The following is a 20,313-nucleotide window of genomic DNA, read 5'->3' as shown; positions in this document are numbered from 1 at the left end:
GGTAGGAATGGTTTAGGTCCTGCGTGTTGGGTGTTCCAGATGGGATTTCAGCTTCTCTATCAGGTCTAAATGGTCTTTGAGTCCAACCTGTACTTCTCATTGATCTCCTCCTCTGTCTGCTGGAACAGAGTGATGCGCACTCTGAAGATTCGTTCCTGTCGCATCTTCCTCTGTGCTGCTGCCCAAATTCGCAGCTTCCTGGCTATTACATATAGTGCTGCCATTGTGGAAGTCCCTGCTGCATTGTGGGCCTGTTTATATAGCTTCAAATGGTTACCATCTGCATTGACTTGGTGGTAAATTTGATGAGCAAAATCGCAATTTTTTGGGAATTTGCAATTTGCGAAATATTCATACATTGCCTTTTGATTTCTGTTGTATTCTCTGCACTTATGTTCTGCTGTATCCCATCCTCGTCGCCATGTGTTATAAATGAAGTTGAGAGGCAAATAAAAGGCTTAATGGTTATTTATTAACCAACCGTAGGTCAGTCTTGACTGTGGATGCCAGTGCTGTGGGTGTTGGTGCGGTTTTGGCTCAAGTACATGAGTCTGGGACCAAGACTGTAGCTTTTGCTTCAAGGACGCTCACAACGGCTGAGAGGAATTACTCTATAATCGAGCGGGAGGCCTTAGCTGCAGCGTGGGGTTGCGAGTATTACAGGATGTATTTGTGGGGGTTCAAGTTTACGCTGTTGACAGACCACAAACCCTTAGTTAAAATCCTGTCACCTGGTGGGGCCGGCAAGGGTTCTGCGAGGTTAGCTAGACTCGCTGCTAGGATTCAAGAGTATCTGTATACCGTTGAGTACATCCCAGGGTGGAGGAATTGCCAAGCCGATGGACTCTCTAGACTACCACTACCTTGGGAGATAGTAGACAAGGTCGGAGTTGAATCATCCAATTCCGAAGGGTCTGTGGCTGCTGTGGATGAGGTAGTGGATATCTGTGCCGGGGCGATTGGCAAGAGTCTGTGGAATACCTCTATGGCTAAGGATGCTGTGTTGAGAGAAGTCAAGGACTTGATTGTAAAAGGTCCAAGAAGAGAGAGTTGCCTATCCCCAGCACTTCGCCCATATTTGAAAGTCCTGGAACAGCTATCTGTCTTGGACAAAGATGGCTTCTTAATTTTAATGGAAGATAAGTTTATTCCTCCACAAGATGTGAGGTTTACTTTATTTAAACTAGCCCACGAAGGCCATCTGGGCCAGTCCCTCACCAAGAGGAGAGTTAGGGAGAATTTTTGGTGGCCCGGTATGGACTTAGAAATCTCTCAGTGGGTGGAAAAATGTACGGACTGCTTGGAGAGTGAGAAGAGGCTTAAAGTTGGTAGTCATATTGGTTGTGGCTCAATAGGTGACCCAGGGTGTCCATGGCACACTATATGCCTTGATTTCATTGGCCCGTTCTACCAGCTGAGCCAAGATATGAGGTTTGGGTTGGTGGTAGTTGACATTTTCTCAAAGTGGTTAGTGGTTAAATTCATGAGGGAGATCACTACCAGCAACACTATTACTGTGTTGGGTGACATTTTTAGGGAGGAAGGTTTTCCAACTAGGATTATCACCGACAATGGGACCCAGTTGACTTCCCTGGAGATGGCTAATTTCTTGAAAAGGTGCGGAATTGCACATTCAAGGACCTCACTTTACAATCCCCAGGGGAATGGAATAGTTGAGAGGGCGAACCGGATGGTTAAGGGTGCAATTCAGATGGCAATTTCGTCCAGGACAGATGTGAGAGAATTGGTGAACGACCTGGTTTGGGCCTACAGAACCACTGAGAATGGTGTGGCTGGAATGGTTCCTTTCAGCATCATGAGGGGGCGTTCAGCTGGCACCAAGCTGGTTGCTGCCTGGATGAAAGAGTTGATAAATGTTGGTCCTGACAATCCTGGCGTTGTGGGTGAACCGGATGGAAGTTGTAAGATTGCGGTGAACGATTGGGTGAAGGTCAAGCCTGGTCGAGTTGGGGTTGGGTTGACAAAGTTCAGGGGACCATTCAAAGTCAAGTCTGTTCACAAAAGGTTCATATCTCTATTCAACGGTGAAAGTTGGAACTTAAGACGTGTGGCACTGTACAAAAAGGCTGAGTGCGGCCGTGATGTTCCTTCTAAGGAAATTAATGTTGGTAGAGCTCAGAGAGTGAGAAGACCTCCGGGTTACTTACATGATTTTGTTTGCAAATAAGGTCTCTCTCTGTAATGAAGAGCATGTGCTTGTATTTTGTTTTTTTTTCTGCTTGTATTTTTTTTTTTTTTTCTTTTGCTTCTACCACATGAAGGGAAGAGGATATGTTGTATTCTCTGCACTTATGTTCTGCTGTATCCCTGTAAGTCTGACATTCCATTTTCCTGATGTCATTTTCTACTGTGTTCTTCCTAGTCAGTTAGCTCCCTGCTTTCTGATGGGATCACCAGTTATTCTCTGTAGTGCTTAATAAATAACCATTAAGCCTTTTATTTGCCTCTCAACTTCATTTATAACAATTTCCCAAACTGCAATTTCTCTATTTGTGATTTTTGCAGGCTGCGTATCACAGACTGTGAATTCGCAGAGAAATTTGCAGACTTCGGGCCTTGCAAATTAAGAAATCTCAAAAATTGCGATTTAAAAAAAAATGTATTATGCAATGCCAAAATGTGTCATACATCGCGTTTGTCTATTTCACAATAGCGAACACTGTTTTTTTGCAATTGGCAGTGTTTGCGATCGCGAAATAGTTTCATACATATGCCCCCTGATTACATGAGGTTGGGCAACACTTTATCATGGCAAGGCCAGTAGACAATTTACCCATGGCCAGTAGTTTGCAGGAACAGACAAAAGGCCTGTCATATCAGTGTGGTGCACTTACTCACTGCACTTAAAGTCAGGGCTATGCACACACAGCTGCTCAGCGCCAAAATACCCTTGCGGGTGCGTTTAACATATACACAGAATACCACTACAACTTTCAAGTGACAAAGCAGGCTTATGGTAGTCACGCTCGCCAAGAAGGGCTCGTTTGTTGCCCTTCACCAGATTACAGACACCTTCCCTGGGCTGCAGTGTCAAAAACTAAAAAGACTACGTAGTGTGCACACTTCAGTAATGTGTGTAATGAGGCAGGAAAAAAATCAGAAATGCAACAAAAATTCCTGCTCTCCATGCATTTGTCCCCGTAAAATGGGGCTTCCCTCAGTTTTGGTGGTGCAGAATATCCTCTGAAGTGTGTTCATCCTGCTTGATCTCTTGCATTTTAACAGCAGCAACTTGTACAATAGCAGCATAGGTTTGTTCACCCATCTCTGGTATATTTCCTTGCATCGTGGACTGTGCATTTTTGTTTTCCCATATTAAATGCAGTTCCACAAGAATCAGAAAGAAAAGATAAAGCCATTCATCTCTCCATTTGCGTTTTAGTGCCACCCATTTTCCTAGCCTCTTTCAGATGAGGCAACATTTTTTTTTCAGCAGCAAAGGAAAACTACTGTAATGTAGTTTTGCCAATAAAGTTCTGTGTTTTTTTTATTTTGTTAAAGAATAATCCTGCTGAGCTCCCTCAGCCGTGATGAGGAGCTGGCGTGGTACACTCGTACTTCATCCAATTTAATATAAATAAGGAGTAGCTAATTCAGCTGTGAATAGGTGTTTTGAAATGTACCAGAGAATTACCTGTTTAAAAATGAAAAATAATGTGAGTATCTCCAAAAGCCATGCGTGAAAGGGTCTCTGAAAGTCATGGATTCCTTTCCTTGAAAGCAAACTTTGGACTGGAGAAGTGGTTTCTTTAAATATAAAACATATATTTTTCACAAAAACTGTCTTCCTGTGCACATAGAACTTTGCATGGCATTTTAATTGTAGCATGTGGAAAACAGCTCTGGGCTGGAAGCTTTGCTGAAGGAGCACCTCCGTTTAGGTGTCTCTATTCTTTCTTCCCTCAGGGTCGCAAGTAAGTCAAGCACCATGCAGCAGTCAGCTTTCAACCATACAAAGGTGTGTTCTGTTGCAGCTAGGCCCATCCCCAAGTCTGGAAGTCTTTAGTTATTCACACACAATAGTGCAAGGGTGCCTGAGTTGAGGGGAAGATTGTTTATGTACAGGAAGGTCCCCCTTCCTGCACATAAACAATCTTTAACTGCCGTTTTGTAACTTCTATGTGTGCTGCTTATTGTGCTTAATACAAGAAGGGTCACCTTCATGCGGTTGTATGACATTACAACGCATGCTTTTACTACGCATGCCTTTACATCGCAGGTTTTACAACGCATGCTGTTACAACGCATAGTGTTGAGGGGTGCTGGATAGTAAATAGTTTAATTTACTATTCCAACTCCAGTCCCCGTGGATAGTAGGGAAGGTGTTGGAAGGTAAATTAAATCTATTCCCTATCCTAGAACGCCCCCCATCTCAATGCGTTGTAATGACATGCGTTGGAAAACTTGCGATGTAAAGGCATGCGTCGTAAAAGTTGCGTTGAAAAGGATGTTCCACCCTTCATGCAGATAAACATTCATAGGCAATTTGCTGTTACTATGTGTGCTACACAAGGCTGCATACATGGAAACAGCAAAAAGAGGAGAAATAAACCATTTCTCCTCATTTTGACACTTCCTCCTATTTACACTGCCCTTGTAAATCAATAAGGTGTTGCAGTGGAACACCCACCGCAACACCCATTCCCTCCATTGTCATGCTAAATACAGCATTTAAGGATGCCTTATTTACAAGGAAGCGTTATGCCAGGTTAAGAGGCTTAAAGCTGCCTTGTAAATAAGGTGAGGCCCCTATTGCCATAAAGTCACTGAAAGTGACGATGTGGAGGCGATAGGGGCTTGTAAATATGCCCCTTAGGGGTTTATTTACAAGTCCATTGCATCGCTGGTGCACCACTTTGTTGACACACCAGCGGCTCAGTGTGCCTGCCCATATTTACAAGGCCATGTAAAGCCACCCTGCATGGCTTTTCATGGCTTTATAAAATACAACCCCATCCCACATGAAAGGGGGGTTTCATGGGTGTTTCCATTCAACATCCTAAGAACCTGACACATTCCCAGATTTACAAGCTTTTGCAAATCTGGGAATGCATAAGATCCCTACGCTTCCCAGGGAGGCATAAGAGAAGCACATCGAGGAGAAATACCTTTATTTCTACTCGTTTTTCCTTTTTCTGTGTATGCTTGAATCTGCAACACACATAGAAATAGGAAAATACCTTTCGTGATTGTTTTTTGCAGAAAGGGGTCCCTTCCCTCACAAATACAATCACCCTAACAGCGCAGACACCCTTGCACCATAGGGCAAGGGGGCTTGCATTGGAGCATGGACGCCAATTGTGTGCCAGCGCAGGGGAAAAGGACATGAGTAGGATCATTAGTGGGATGCCACCCATTGGGAATTGGAGATCCCAAGATGAAACCGCAAGTAGAGCAACTATAGTTTAGTTCAAAGGAGGGGCTGTCTGTATCTAGAAGTATGGGGGCTAAGCATTTACCAGTGGAGCCAAGCGCTAAGAGCGCACACCCCTGGAATACCTGATAATTGTCCTTGAGTCTGGTTTAAAACGGCCAAGGGGACAGGCATTTGGCATGGTCCAGGAATCAGGGGCTTACCTTTGGCGCACCAGTAGCCTGCCCGCTGCACGCATCCGCGCTATTGATGCAGTTAAATGGCCCATCATGGGCAGGAGGCATGTCTGTGGGTGAAGCCAGTCTCTAGTAGTAAAGCAAAATAAAACTAAAAGAAAAGTGAGAAAGTTCAAAACAATTTAAAAAAAAACATAAAAGGGGGATCAGCCCTTCCAACTGTGACCCTGACAGCATCCAAGAACTAACATGTGTGCCAGGCACCTCTCTAAACAGCTTGAGGATCTCAGCAACCTTCACAGGTCAGCAGTATGGACCCTCTTGGGAACACCAGCTATGTCCGAAAACATGTAATGGTAGCAATTTGGGATTTACAAAATCAAAGAGTTTGAAACCGCAAAATAGTGGTTTGCCAATCCTTAAACCCATTTTGCGAAAGCCTTCCCGAATGGCAAAATGGGGTCTAAGGTCTCGCAGGTGTAAAATAGGCATCACCTCTTATTGCAATTCATCTATCTATATAAATAAAAATGTAACTGTTCGTTTGTTCAAAATCTCAAATCTCCGAAAGTTCTTCACTGATTGCTTTGAAATTTTGACACAACGTTGCATTCGAATACGCTCAGGTTTTTATATACACAACGTTGGATTCGAATACGCGCGTGTCGAATCCGTGCATGTTCCTAATCGAAAGCACAAACAGACACATAAAAATGTCAATGTGCGTTTGATAAAAATTTTAAATCTACGAAAGTTCTTTAACGATTGATTTGAAAGTTTGACACAACGTTGAATTCGAATAAGCGCATGTTTATATATACACAACGTTGGATTTGAATACGCGTGTGTCAAATACGCGCAAGTTTTTAATCTAAAGGACGAACAGACCCTATTGATTGGGTTGCTGCGCAACAACTAAAATAGACGCATAGAGACAATAGTCTACATATATTAGGATGGACAGTTGGTGTCAGGATGGCAGACCGGGAAGTGGATGGAGGGAGGGTGGAGGAGTTGGTTCACTTGGCAACATTAAGAAAGGACTCATATAGACAATAGTATACATATATTAGAATGGACAGTTAGTGTCAGGATGGCAGACCAGGAAGTGGGTGGAGGGAGGGGGGAGGAGTTGGTTCACTTTGCAACCCGAACAGACCCTATTGATTTGGTTGCTGTGCAACAAATGCAAGGGACGCATATAGACAATAGTCTACACATATTAGGATGGACAGTTGTCAGGATGGCAGACCGGGAAGTGGGTGGAGGGAGGGGGGAGGAGTTGGTTAACTTTGCAACTTTAAGAAAGGACGCATAGAGACAATAGTCTAAATAGATTAGAATGGACAGTTGGTGTCAGGATGGCACATCGGGAAGTGGGTGGAGGGAGGGGGGAGGAGTTGGTTCACTTTGCAACATTAGCGCGTCAGACCTGGAAGTGGGTGGAGGGAGGGGGGAGGAGTTGGTTCAATTGGCAACATTAAGAAAGGACGCATAGAGACAAAAGTCTACATATATTAGGATGGACAGTTGGTGTAAGGATGGCAGACCAGGAAGTGGGTGTAAGGAGAGGGGAGGAGTTGGTTCACTTTGCAACATTAGCGCGTGTTTATATATACACAATGTTGGATTTGAATACGCACGTGTCCAATACATCGTGTTTTTAATCGAAAGTCCGAACAGACCCTATTGATTTGGTCGCTGCGCAACAAATACAAGGGATACATATAGACAATAGTCTACATATATTAGGATGGACAAAAACATGTTGTATACCCACAAGCATTGTGAAATTAAACATCTTAGAATTGTGTGCTTACTCTTTTCTTTCTCTTCCATTTAATCAGACTGAGCCACAGCAACACGTGGCCGGGTAAAGCTAGTAATAGTATACATGTAATAATGTTTTGTGACCACAATGTGCAGTCACTTTTTGGGACCGGTTTATTTGTACATGTGGTCCCAGAATCTCAATTGAGAAGCAAAAACTCAGCTGTTTCATATTTGAACAAAGAAGGACTGCTTGACGAATAAAACCATGTATTTTACATGTATTCTTTTCATAAACCTTAAGCAGCAATAGGTTAGAAAAGTCAAAATCTGCCTAACAGGGAAAATCTATGTGATAGCACACTTGCAATCAGAAGAAGAAAAACCTCTTTTGGGGCATCATTCTGAAAATATGATTATTCTTTACCCATCAATGGGCCTGTCGACAAACTGTTTTTATTTCTAAAAACTTTAGGGACAGTTTTAAAATTAAGCAATATAAATGTAATTACATAATATGGCTGTATTTTGAATACATCTTTGAAAAAGTTCAATCATTTTATAAGATCATAACTTATCAGTTAAAAATAAACTTTTTCACCTATGCTTAATTTAAATGGTCATATTCCATAGAGCATATTATTATTTAAACAATGGCAAAGCAACACAAATACTCAGTGGTCCTAATACAAGCATTACATTGTAACATTACAAATTGATTGCCTTTAGATTATTTGAAAAAGTCTATCAAATCAGTTTATAATCTAATGCAGTGTAGTGCACCATCATTCTTTAATTGCAGATAAGGATAAAATAAATAAATAAATAAAGATAAGATAAGAATCTAGGACTCAAAACTGACCCACCTAAAACCACAAACTATTTTCAGACACCAAAAAACTATTTTCAGACACCAAAAAGTTGCATTGAAAATATAAATTTAAAATAATGTTTTAATTTGCTAAATAGAGAAATTGTTAATTTGCATGAAAATAAGTTGGATAAAAACAGGGGATGCAGCTTTCCCTTAGAGATGTCTGTATTTTCTGCTGCTAATATGTGTTCCTAGTGAACAAAGTGTGTTTAAGACTGCAGTAATGTCTCCTGTCTACAGGGGCAGACCTGAGCGGAAATACAAACACACTTGATGAAACACAGGTCCCGGGACAAGATAATTCTTTTTAAAAAAATGTAAAAATTGACACAGATGTTCCTTTAGTCATTTTTTATAATTTAAAAGGTATTGCCTTGTGGGGACCTGGTCCTCACAGGGCAATCAAGTCCCCACAGCGTGAGTGTGTATCACACCTGAGATAGTAACACAAACACAGACACACTCTCTCTCTCATAAGCTCAAACACACACTTCAGTTTTGTATCCTAGGGCTTGTCCTTTTTTGACTAAAGTACTTAAAAGTCATTTTTGAGTCCTGTGAGAAATTTTGCCTTTTCTTAACCTCTTTCCATTTTCTTTATTAGGTGAAGACTCTTCTTGGGACCTCAAGCGAGTAAAAAGTAACAGAAATCTGTGAAATTTTAAGATGGCTGGCGCATCTGTGAAAGTGGCTGTGCGTGTGCGCCCCTTCAACTCCAGGGAAATGGGGCGTGAGTCTAAGTGTATCATTCAGATGTCTGGAAGCACAACAAGTAAGTAAAGTAGATACAGTGTCCCAATAACATGCACATATTTTGGTTTGATGAAAATATTATCCAAAATGAACAATTTTTGTAGTGATTCAGGACATATCTAAAAATAATTGCTTCCTAGTCGCACTTTGTAGGTGTTTGTTGAACTTTACTTCCTCCCTTCTTGAAATTGCCCTTGGGATTCTCAGGGTTTCATGTCGACCTTGACCATAGGTGTTACTGCAGGAGGTGCTGCTTTGAATCAGAGGTGCTAAAGGATGAAATAGTCAGGAGATCCAGGAGCAAATGTATGCCAGAGTGCATGGAGTCTTGTAGTGTTTGCTGAGGAGTCATCAGAGGAGAGGGCAGGATACACACTTGGTGAATGTCTTATAATTAAAGAATGGAAATCTAATCCTTACTTATTGTTATTTTAAAATTACTCCATAAGGCACAACTACTCAGGGTTTGGCGCTCATAATATTAGCATTTACGGATGGCTTTTTTAGGAATTACATCTTTGTGGGATCTCTGTTCAGTGGTTGCACTTCAAGGTATGTTCAACCACCTATTGCTTAATTTCTTGCCATACAAAATAGCAGCTTGTAGGATGATGTAAACTGTACCAGCTTGTTATCGAAGTAGAAAACATCACTGTTAGTTAATGCTTACATACAGGATATCATCTCCTCCTCTTTGGGTCGGGTTGAAACTCTATTATTGATTTCTTTTCTTTTCTTTTGTTGGCGGTGAGGAGGCACTGAATATTAATTATTGGGTCATAGTTGTTGATGATACTGATATACCCACCCACACGTTTGTTAAACAAAAGAAATTGGCACACTGTCAGACTCACTGACATGCAAATGGAGAGATTACAACCACTCAATCTCTTGATGGAGAGGCTGATGGACTGGTGGGTGCAATTGGCGCTTAAATGCAAACATTATGCAGGCAGGAAAAATTCTCTTGCTGTAGCTGTAAAATCTTTATAAAGGCAATCGGATGAACTGGACATTCAAGAGGTATGTTAAATATTTGCAACATGTCTTATGTCACTTGAACAAAAAATATTGGTGCTCTTGAATCTGTTTATTGCTGGGGAGGATGGTGCTCGGCTTCTCTGTGGCAAGTGTAATTGCCTCTCTCTGACTTTTAAATTGGATATTCTGCCACTGTTTTAGAAACCAACATTTCTGATTTCAAACTGGAATCTGATAGCATTATTTCTCCCTCGGAAGATGGTAAAGTTATTCATGTATAGTCTTTTGCACCATGTCTGCCTGTTAATGTGGCAAAGTATAATCATATTAATCCATTGTCATCTTTATTTAGCTGTGCACACTTGCCTGTTTAAGACGTTTCTGATGAGGGAAACAAACCCCTTTTTAGGGCTCGCGTGCGAATGCAGCGGAGCTGCTTCGCTAGCGAGCTCTATTGCTGCCGATTTGGTGCACGAAAGGAGACAGGAGGTTGCACGCGCGGACAGGCGATGTGCACGCGTATGGAGTGCATATCTCCTGTCCGCGCGTGCCACCTCCTCCGTTCGCACACCAAAGCCACAGCACATCTCCTGTCAGTGCTTTCCCTCCCCCGTTCCCCAACCCTCTCGCCCGTCGGCTCTTTGAAGTCATTGCACCTGGTAGAGAGGGGCACATAGAGGGCTCTCCGTGCCCCTCTCCCCTTGTTTGTTCCGTCGGCGCTGAAGTTACCAAGGAGACTGGACACCTCAGTCTTTCTTTTTGTTGTGAGAGAAGAGTCGTAGCTCAAGGCGGGCTTCTCCCCGTCCAGCAATCGCGCTCATCCGTGACAGTGTTTGTAGGTAGGGCTTCTGCACACCACGGACTTCCTGATCTTGAATGCAAATTGATGCATTTTAAAACATTTTTTGTAGAATTTAAATAAAAGTCGTAGGCATAGATGTATCAAGCTAAAAACCGGTCGCAAACGGGCAGATTCTCAGAATCTGCCCCTTTGGAACCGGTATTTTTGCATTTGGGATGCATCATCCCAAATGCAAAAATCGTAATTAAAGAAATCGCAAAATTGCGATTACTTAAATTGCGATTGTATTTAAGGAATCTCAAATTGACATTCCTTAAATGCAATGCATTAAAATAAAAAATAAAAATAGCGATTTGGCTAATAGGGGGAGCAAATTACCATGAAGTTGAACTTCATAGTAATTTGCAAAAACTTTGAAAAATGCACTAAAGTGCATTTTTCAAAGTTCCATTTTACATACAAACATGCCCTTAGGGCATGTGTGTGTGCAAGATGTACCCATATGCAGATTTCAGGGGTGCAACAGGGTGTCCTTTTGACACCCTGGCACCCTTGAAATTGCAATCTCAATTTGCGATTCTCTAATTGAGAATCGCAAATTGAGAATGTCTTCCCATTCATTCCTATGGGCCTCTAGGCCCATAGGAATGAATGGGGAGGTATTCCTTAATTGCGACTCTCAATTTGCGAGTCGCAATTAAGGAATGTTAAGAAATCGCAATTATTTTAGCGAGTTCTCCATGCATTGCCTTTTGCTATTCCTTATTAGCGAATCCTTATTTTTCGCTAATAAGGAATCGCAGAATGGATGTTTGATGAATCTATAGGATAGTTTTAGATATACAATTTTACACAAAATTAACATTGCCAACTCTTGTTTTATCCTGTGTTTTAAGGTGTAGGAATTGCAAGACTGAGGGCCCAATTAACAAAGCACCTCTGCACTCGTGGTGGATGCCCCGCAGTCATAGCAGAGGCCACTCACTCATGGGAGAACCTCAGCAGTGCAGTTTCTCATTGCAGAGGTCCCGTCCCGATTGCGCCCCCCCCCCCCCGCCACAACTGTGTGCCTCCTTCACAATTGAAGAGGCCCTTTGTGAATCGTACCCTGTGTAAACTACTGAAAAATAAATTAAAAATAATTTTGCGAAATTGCGTAACTAGCACAAAAATAACAAAATAAAAAATGTTGCCATCTTTTTTGCTTCTCTGAAAAAGTAGATGAGTTTTCAAGCGGATTCAAGGAAGCCGCTATTGTGAAAAAACTGGTGATAAATGTAGTGGGCCTGTTGGTAAGAAGAGTGATATCATAATTGGAGTTGATGTTCTTTCTGCCCCAAATAATTAACCAAGTTTATATACAACGTGTCTTCAAACCTGAGGGACAATTGGGACTGGCACGGAATTTGATCAAATGGCCTCATATTTTATTATTATTATTATTTGAAGAGTTTTATAAAGCGAGAACATGACCCAAAAAAGGGTATCAGAGCCCTGTTAAGAGTAACACAGGCTCTATCCGAAATGTTCAGCTACCTACTGAGTAGGCTGCTTGTGCAAAAAGAACAATTGAGGGACAGAATGCAGAACAATGTCCTACGTTCACCCCAGTCCAGAGATCTGGGTCTAAATCCATCTGGTTTTTGCTCACCTTGCCATTCCAGTTTGGACCCAGCCGTATGCAAATCAGTCTTGACCTGCGACCAATGGGAACAGTCCAGCCTGAACTGCCAGGCCAGGTCCTCCCCGGACTGGAAACAAGCATCCAAGGACCGGTTTCGGGCTTTCAGCCCTCATCAGCCAGGATAGCTTGACTCAAGGGGCATGGAGAGCACGGGACCGACAGGACCGGTGTGGCGCGGTGGAGAAGCAGACCAGGAGACCAGGTGAGTTAAAGAGCAGGATGTTTATTTCTTTTGAACAAAAGTAGGGGTTTCTGGGAGTTGTAGTTCGTGTTCCTGCCTTCAGGCTCCTTCTTTAGGGCTCTGCTTGAGGGTCAGGCGAGTGGTCTTCTCTCCTCTCACGATGTCAGGTAGGCCAAAAGGAAAACAAAACAAAGAAATACATGGGTCGTCAGGAAGGTGGTTTACCTTCTAGGCTTGACGCTAGGAGCAGGGGGAGTGCAAGGGAGTATCACCAACTGTCCTTCACCAGTGTGTCCTAATTGGAGTAAAGCTGTCTCTTAAGCCGTGCTGGTCAGGTCAGTGTATTCACTCTCATGCACCCCCTCCCTTGTGGCCGTCAGTCATGCGTCCCCAGACTTGCCCGAAACGCCCCCATACCTTGTATAGCCATAACCCTCCAGGGCCCTGGCGGGCTTCCTCATGTTGCCAGGTGGGGTCTTGCTGCCCTTTATCTTCTCCGCCTGTTGCCTCAGGGTACCGGGACACTCCGCTGGTGGTTGCAGGATCCTCGTCTTCCCCGCGAGGTCCGAAGCTGCTCCGTGGAGGAATCGAAAAGGTCTTTATCCGCTGCTGCTCCCAAGTTAAATCTGCCAGCTCCCAGGGTCCGGTCGACAACGGAGAGTCCTCGGCGTCTTCCGTATGAAGCCCCTGCAGGTCAGATGACCCCGTCACGTGACCCAGAAGCCTTACAGGCTTAAAGGTACAGCGGTCTCCTGTGGCTGTCTGTAAATAGAAAAGTGGACAGGGAGAGAGGTAAGGGGGAAAATGTTCCGAATCTGGGGCTACCTCGTGGGAAGCTTCATGCTCCCGCTCACAATCGGTTTCAGGCTTTCACCCCTCATCAACCAGGATAGCTTGACTCCAGTGGCAAGGAGAGCACGGGACCTACATCTGGGCATACCGTCCCACTCGGGGTGACAAATGCAAAAAGAACAATTGATGGACAGAATACATAACAATGTCATACATTCACCCCAATACAGAGATCTGGGCCTAAATCCAAAATTTTTTTGCTCAACATGCCTTTCCAGTTTGGACCCAGCCATATGCAAATCAGTCTCGACCCTGCGCCCAATGGGAACAGTCCAGCCCAAACTGCCAGGCCAGGTCCTCCCTGGACTGGAAACAAGCATCCTAGGACTGTTTTTAGGCTTTCAGCCCTCATCAGCCAGGATAGCTTGACTCCAGTGGCAAGGAGAGCACGGGACCCATGTCTGGGCATACCGTCCCAATCGGGGTGACAAAGGCAAAAAGAACAATTGATGGACAGAATGCAGAACAATGTCATACATTCACCTCAGTACAGGGATATGGGCCTAAATCCATTGGTTTTTTTTTTCTCACCATGCCATTCCAGTTTGGACCCAGCCATATGCAAATCAGTCTTGACCCTGCGCCCAATGGGAACAGTAAGCCCGTACTGCCATGTCAGGTCCTCCCTGGACTGTAAACAAGCATCCTAGGACCGGTTTCGCATTTTCGGCCCTGTAACCAGCCTCAGTCTAGTGTAGAACAGATGAAAGCCCACCTGTAGTATAAGTTTCGGTTTTCTAGCAGGTGCGCCATCCACTTCGTCAGCAGCAACTGCTTAAGGTGGAATTTTGCTATAGTACAACACAATGCTTTAAACATTATGCAAGTAAATTATATGATAAAACTCATACATCTCAAGAGATAAACAGGAAAACATTATAAAAAACCTTAAACACAATAAATACTGCACATTGACTAACATTTTCAGAGGCAGAATTCAATCTAGGAAATATTAAATATATACATGGAAGAATGGTACAAGAAATTAACACAACATATGATCGTCTAGCGAAATCAGAGCAAAATGTAGGTTTACAGTCTCTCACTTCTCATTACTTGGCCTGTTCATAACTGAATTGTCCATAGATATTGTGCTTGTATAATTCATCACTTTATTCACACACTCTTCTCTCTCATTTGTGTCTGATATTCATGTCTTTTGTTCTGCGATTTAAATTCCAAACTGTGACCATAATTAGCGGTAACCACATTACGAAATTTTGTAAAAAACAAGGTTTTTGACAATTTCTCTCATTTTCACCTCCCATGGGAACCTTCTTTTTCACTGAGTTTTCCACTTTGACATCTATTTTTGCAACCGAATGTCTTCTGTGATACTTTACATTTTTTAGTTTCAGTTTATCAAACTTTTTTATGCCCCATTCTTTTCGTGATCGTGCACACCAGACAATTGTTTCATTTTCTTCATCCCAGGCAAATGCTTGTGTTAGTTTTTTTCCATTTCATTACCTCAATGATGCATTTGGTGCCTTCCTCTATACTACAATTCTATTCTACAGTTCTTCTCGCCAACCCTTACTATTGCACCTGCCTGGCAATCTGAATGATCTCTAAGTATTGTTAAATCGCTCAACCTTCTCTTTTGTTTTGGGATGATACAGAGCGGTCCTTTTGTGCAAAATACATCTCTCATTTATATAATTTTTCATATCCTTTGCCATAAATTCAACCCCACAGCCCGTTAAATCGGTTTCGGTAAAGCCTTCCTTTTTGAAGACCTAATCAAAAGGCCTAATCACATTCTTATTGCCTATGTCATCTACCCACATAATTTTGGTGCATCCAGAAAACATGTCAACTACCAAGAAAATATATGGTGTATTGTTTTCTCCATTGAAAGGGCCGATTATTTCAGAAGCTATTTCTTCCCATAACCCTATACGTAATTTATGATGAATCATTGGTAATGTAATTGTTTTAAACACTTACGGGCTGATTTAGAGTTTGTCGGATGGTCTTTTATTTCGTCAGGGCAAATTTTAAGATGTTTTTTTAGTGCAGCGGATGTCTCTCGCATTGGCGGGAACACCTAACAATAATACAGAACCACAATGCAAACTTACAATATTTTGTTTCTTAATCAAAACAGACACCCAAAGCGGGATTTTGTTTTGGAAAAATCCTTACTACAGGAGTTTCCCCAATGATGAGAGAGTCCACCTATTCTAAAAAGGCACAACACCTGCCTTCTGCCCTCTCTCCCATCACTTACTCTACATCCTGACCCAGACCCAGCCACTAAAATTCTGTTAAACTTGATAGGGTTCATAGAGTGGGCTCTGTGTTGCTCGGGGAGAAGAGGCTACCTAGAGATGTGCTTTCTAACCTCTACTCTTGTAAAGTCAAAGACGCAATCATACAAGTGGCTCGCAAATCTGAGGAGGTGTCCTTTCTGTGAGCCTCCTGTTCCATTTTTCAAGACGTTGCACGGACAACTTTAACGAGGCTCCTGCAGTTCTGACCAGTGACCGATAACCTGCAGCGAGGCCACAAACGATACCAATGTACTAACCTCTTTGGATTATCCATTGAGTTGCACAACAAATCACCCCATATCACAGATCTCCAAGAAGCACTGCAACTCTTGGGCTTGACAGTTGAGGTGGAGCAGATGACAGCAGCCGGAGTGGGGAGTCTAACGGACTTTCCAGCGGAACAAAGACCTCAAAGTCATTGGCTTACTCAGGGCAGCTCCAGAGCTCAAAATAAATCCTGGAGAGGAGAGTCTGTCAACACTTGCAGTGTGGGAGAGAGTTGTGTAGATGTTTGCTTGGGAAGAAAGGTCCCCATAGTACAACAGGTGAGCACCAAACAGTTCGATGGCCACCTCCGAGATCCTCCCATGAATATACAGAGGTGAGGACGGGTGAATACTTGGTATTGGAATACAGGTAGAGCTGCAAGTGGGCAGAGCGGATCTATGACATCAGCCCCTGGGGATGTTGGGTGAATTCTTGATTGCTGTCAACCTAGCATGGGCTAGGTTGCCTTAACGGACACTGACCAATATGCTGGTGAGTAGGTAACATTGTGAGGAAATATCTAGTTTGAGAAGTCATTTTTTTGTTCTATTTGTTCAAATTCTGGGGTTTGTACTGTTCTTTCTTTTTGGTACGTGAGACTCACTGATTTCAATAGAGAGACACTCAGTGGAGAGGGACGGAGGTGATACAGGAATGGTGCTGCTCGGTGTAGGAAGGCAGGATCTCCCTGCATGGTTACCCCCACTTTTTGCCTGGTGTTTTGCTGGTTTTTGACTAGTCTGATCGGGATCCTGCTAATCAGGACCTCATTCTATCTGCTTTCTCCCTAAAATGTTATGCCATGTATTAGTAACACACCAAATTGGATACTGAGGTACAGTTGTCAGTCCCTAGTATATGGTACACATGTACCCAGGGCATAGGTACCACAGAGGCTTCCCATGGGCTGAAGCATGTACTATGCCACCCATAAGATGCCATGTAAAATGGAACTACAGGCCTGTGTAAGATGGTGCATGCACCACTTACTTTAGATATAGGTTTACTATATCTATAGGTCATTAGACTTAAAACCTATCAGTCACCCCTCTAGCATGCCTTGACAATCCTAAAGACAGGGTGCTGGGTTTGATGTAAGAGGGTGCCCCTGCATGAGGGGAGCCCCCCTTCAGCCTTCAGAGACCTATTCTCCTGGGTTTTAGGTGATGCAGGCAGACATATAGGTAGAGGTGCATTATATTGCCACGTAAAATGCTGTCTCGAAAACAGCTGCAACAAACCATGTCATGTTTGGTATCAAACACCTTGGAATCATATCCCCACACCGGTGTGGGGGGTATGATTCCACCCTTCTGAAGCAAGCTTCGTTGGGTCCCTGGCCTTCCCAGTACCAGCCTTCTCGACCCAGGCAACACAAAATGGTTGCTGCCAACCAGAGACACATTACTGCCCTCCTGCTGCTGAGCCAAGCTCGAGCAGGGGAAGGCAGGACAATAGGCATCCTGTCACAGGGAGGTGTGACCACCTCCCAGACAGGATTTAGTGTATTGGGCCTGGGTGGGTACACTTCCAAGGTGCCTGAGTCGCTGTGCATAGTCCAGTTCAAACCAGTCCTGGGAGCCGTTGGCTCCTGTTCTGGCACAAAACTGGACAAAGGAAAGAGGAGTATCCCCCCCATGGTCCTGACCCTCCCCTGGGAGGGTCCCCTGAATCTGTCCATCCCTCTCCCGTGGGTACTTAAGGGCTTACCTGGCTGAAGCACCCTAGATTCGGCGTGGACAAGATTCTGAACAAGAAACCACTGACCTTCTACTGTCTGGGCACTCTGGATTTTGCTGGACTTCGACTGGGCCCGACTTCGTCTCCCTCTCCGTCCAAAGCATTGTCTGTGCCCATGCCCCGTACAGGCTCCATGCAAGGTGGAGCATCAAGGACAACTGAAGTTATCTCACTTGGGGTGAAGGAGTCCCTCCCCTGCATTCGCAGGCCCTGTAACGCAACTGACCGGTCTGCTGAACCTGAGCTCCTGCGGACTCTGAAGGATGCAGCAACACAGGAGGTGGGTTCTTATGTTCCTTGAGGTCAAGCTGCCCTCTCACCAAGTTTGAGGCCAGTATCCCTTGTTGGGACTGCATAACCCGAACCCCTGTGCACAGCATACTTTTGCAAGTGCATATTCTTGTTGATGCTCTCCAACTTTGTGAATTGGTTTATCAATAGCCGATACCTCTGCACACATTTCATACAAAGGACTCTGGCCTCCCCACACTCTGTGTCCTGCAAGCTGTGACTTTGTGAAACTGCTAAGAGGTCCCCTTGCGACTCCTGTGCCTTCAGCCTGTGGGTCCATTTAAGGGACAACATAGCTTTTCATGGGTTCCCCTGGTTGCTCCAGTGCTGCCCTGACTCCCCTTGCTGTGGTGATTCCTCTGTTCCTTGCTGGGCCAGACCATAACCTTCCTTGACCTTCTTCATTGGTTGCCAGCTGCCAAGGCTTGTTGGTGCTACGCCTGAAAATCGACCCCCTCAGCACTCGACATCCTTAGTGGGAAAGGTTGTATCCTGCTCGGGGTCATCCTTGACGTCTCCTGCTCCCTGCATCTATAGAGTCAAAGTATCCATCATCACACTTGAAGCACCCGACACTGGTGGGCATTCGTCTACCGAGCCCATGGTCACTCCTAAGTGACCCAGACTCTGTCCCCTCTGCTTTCAGCTTCCTTCCATCAAGAATCCACCTGTGGATTCCACAGGACACTTTTCTTCTTTCCAGTAGTGCCTTTTTATTGAAGTCTCCCATTGAGATCGACAACAGTGTCCGACGCCACTTCAGCCCTATGCACCCGGCTTCCCTGGGATAGGTAACTCTGGCACTTGGTATCCATGGGTTGGGTGGCTCTTCAACCTTCTATGTTCCAAAGGGTTTCTTTGTAATCCACAGGGAAGGGTCCTTAAACTTTAAAACTGCTATCGCGACTCTCTCTTTGAATTGTACTGCACCCGTTCTCTGTGGGGTCCCTACTTACTCACCTTGGGTGGTTCTTTGGGGTCCCAGCGATTCTACATTCTCTAGACACTGTCTTGATTTGAGTCGTACTTCTTATACTACTATTTTAGAATATGGTTTGGTCCCCCCCTGTAGCCCACTGTGTATTAGTGCTACTTACAATTGTTTCTGTGCTACAGTATTGAGTGCTTTGTGTTTATCTGCGTGTAGCAGATACTGCGAGGTATTTAAGGTGTGTTATAATAATAAATATACATTCTTATAACTACTGTGTGGTTCTCCTTTCATTTAACCCATACAATAAGGTTGAATTCCGGTAAAACAAACTGCTTAACATTCCTTCAAGACTAAGCCTGAAGGCTGCTCTCCACAGCTACCACTTGGATAGCTTTCTATGGTTATCTTTGGCCTCTTAAATCACCACAAGGGTTGTTTGGACTGGTGCAAGGTGCCCACTTTAACTAGTGGACATCATATACCAGGCCAACTTCTCACACTAGTTTTTGTTTGTTTTTATTTTGTCCAGTTGGGAAGGCAGCGCTGGCAAATGCCATGCATCTCATGTTAGGTTACTGGATTTTCAATAATGTCCCCACATTACTGCAATGTCTGAAATTGTCACCCAAATTAAGGACTCACTTTACTAACCATATCAAGCTGGGAGTTGAACTGTGTCCAGAAGAGTCTTGCCACAGCCAACATCCGTCTGCTCTCTCAATCAATCAATCAATCAATTAATTGGGTTTGTAAAGCACACTACTCACCCGTTAGGGTCTCAAGGTGCTGGGGGGGCGCAGTTCCGTTGGGGTCATCTAAAGAGCCAGGTCTTGAGGTCCTTCCTGAACTGGAGCAGTGTAGGGCTTTGCCGGAGGTGGAGGTCGCTCCAGGTCTTGGCTGTGAGGTAGGAGAAGGATTTTCCACCCACTCTGTTCCTGTAGAAGCGTGGGATGGTGGCTGGGGAGAGGTTGGCTGAACAGTGGTTTCTTTTGGGGCCGTGGAAGGAGAAACGGTTTTTGAGGTATTTTGGTCACATGCTTGAGAGGGCCTTGTATGCATGCGCGAGCAGCAGGAAAGTGATCCTCCTTTTGACGGGGAGCCAGTGTAGATTACAGTGGTGTTGGGTGATGTGGTTGTGCCTTGGAATGTCACGGATTAGTCTGGCTGCAGCGTTCTGGATGGTCTGGAGTTTGTGGAGGATTTTTATGTTGATTCCGCCATAGAGGGCGTTGCCGTAGTCTAGTCTGCTAGTAATGAGGACTTGTGTGACCGTTTTTTTGATTTGTGGGGGATTCATTTGAATGTTTTACAGAGTATGCGGAGGGTGTTGAAGCAGG

General features: G+C 44.0%; 1 protein-coding gene across 1 annotated transcript in view; it reads left to right on the top strand.

The window, feature by feature from the left end:
- Positions 1–20,313, top strand: part of KIF1A (kinesin family member 1A) — a 2,508,766-nt gene that overhangs the window by 102,274 nt on the left and 2,386,179 nt on the right. The window contains exon 2 of the mRNA XM_086944020.1: positions 8,820–8,987. Within this exon, the coding sequence (XP_086800146.1) occupies positions 8,882–8,987 (106 nt within the window). The 5' untranslated portion in view covers positions 8,820–8,881. The remainder of the gene's footprint in view (positions 1–8,819; positions 8,988–20,313) is intronic.

The sequence above is a fragment of the Lissotriton vulgaris genome, chromosome 11 (assembly GCF_964263255.1).
Source record: "Lissotriton vulgaris chromosome 11, aLisVul1.2, whole genome shotgun sequence".
Taxonomy (NCBI): Eukaryota; Metazoa; Chordata; class Amphibia; order Caudata; family Salamandridae; genus Lissotriton; species Lissotriton vulgaris.
This window is presented reverse-complemented; position numbering and strand designations above follow the sequence as displayed.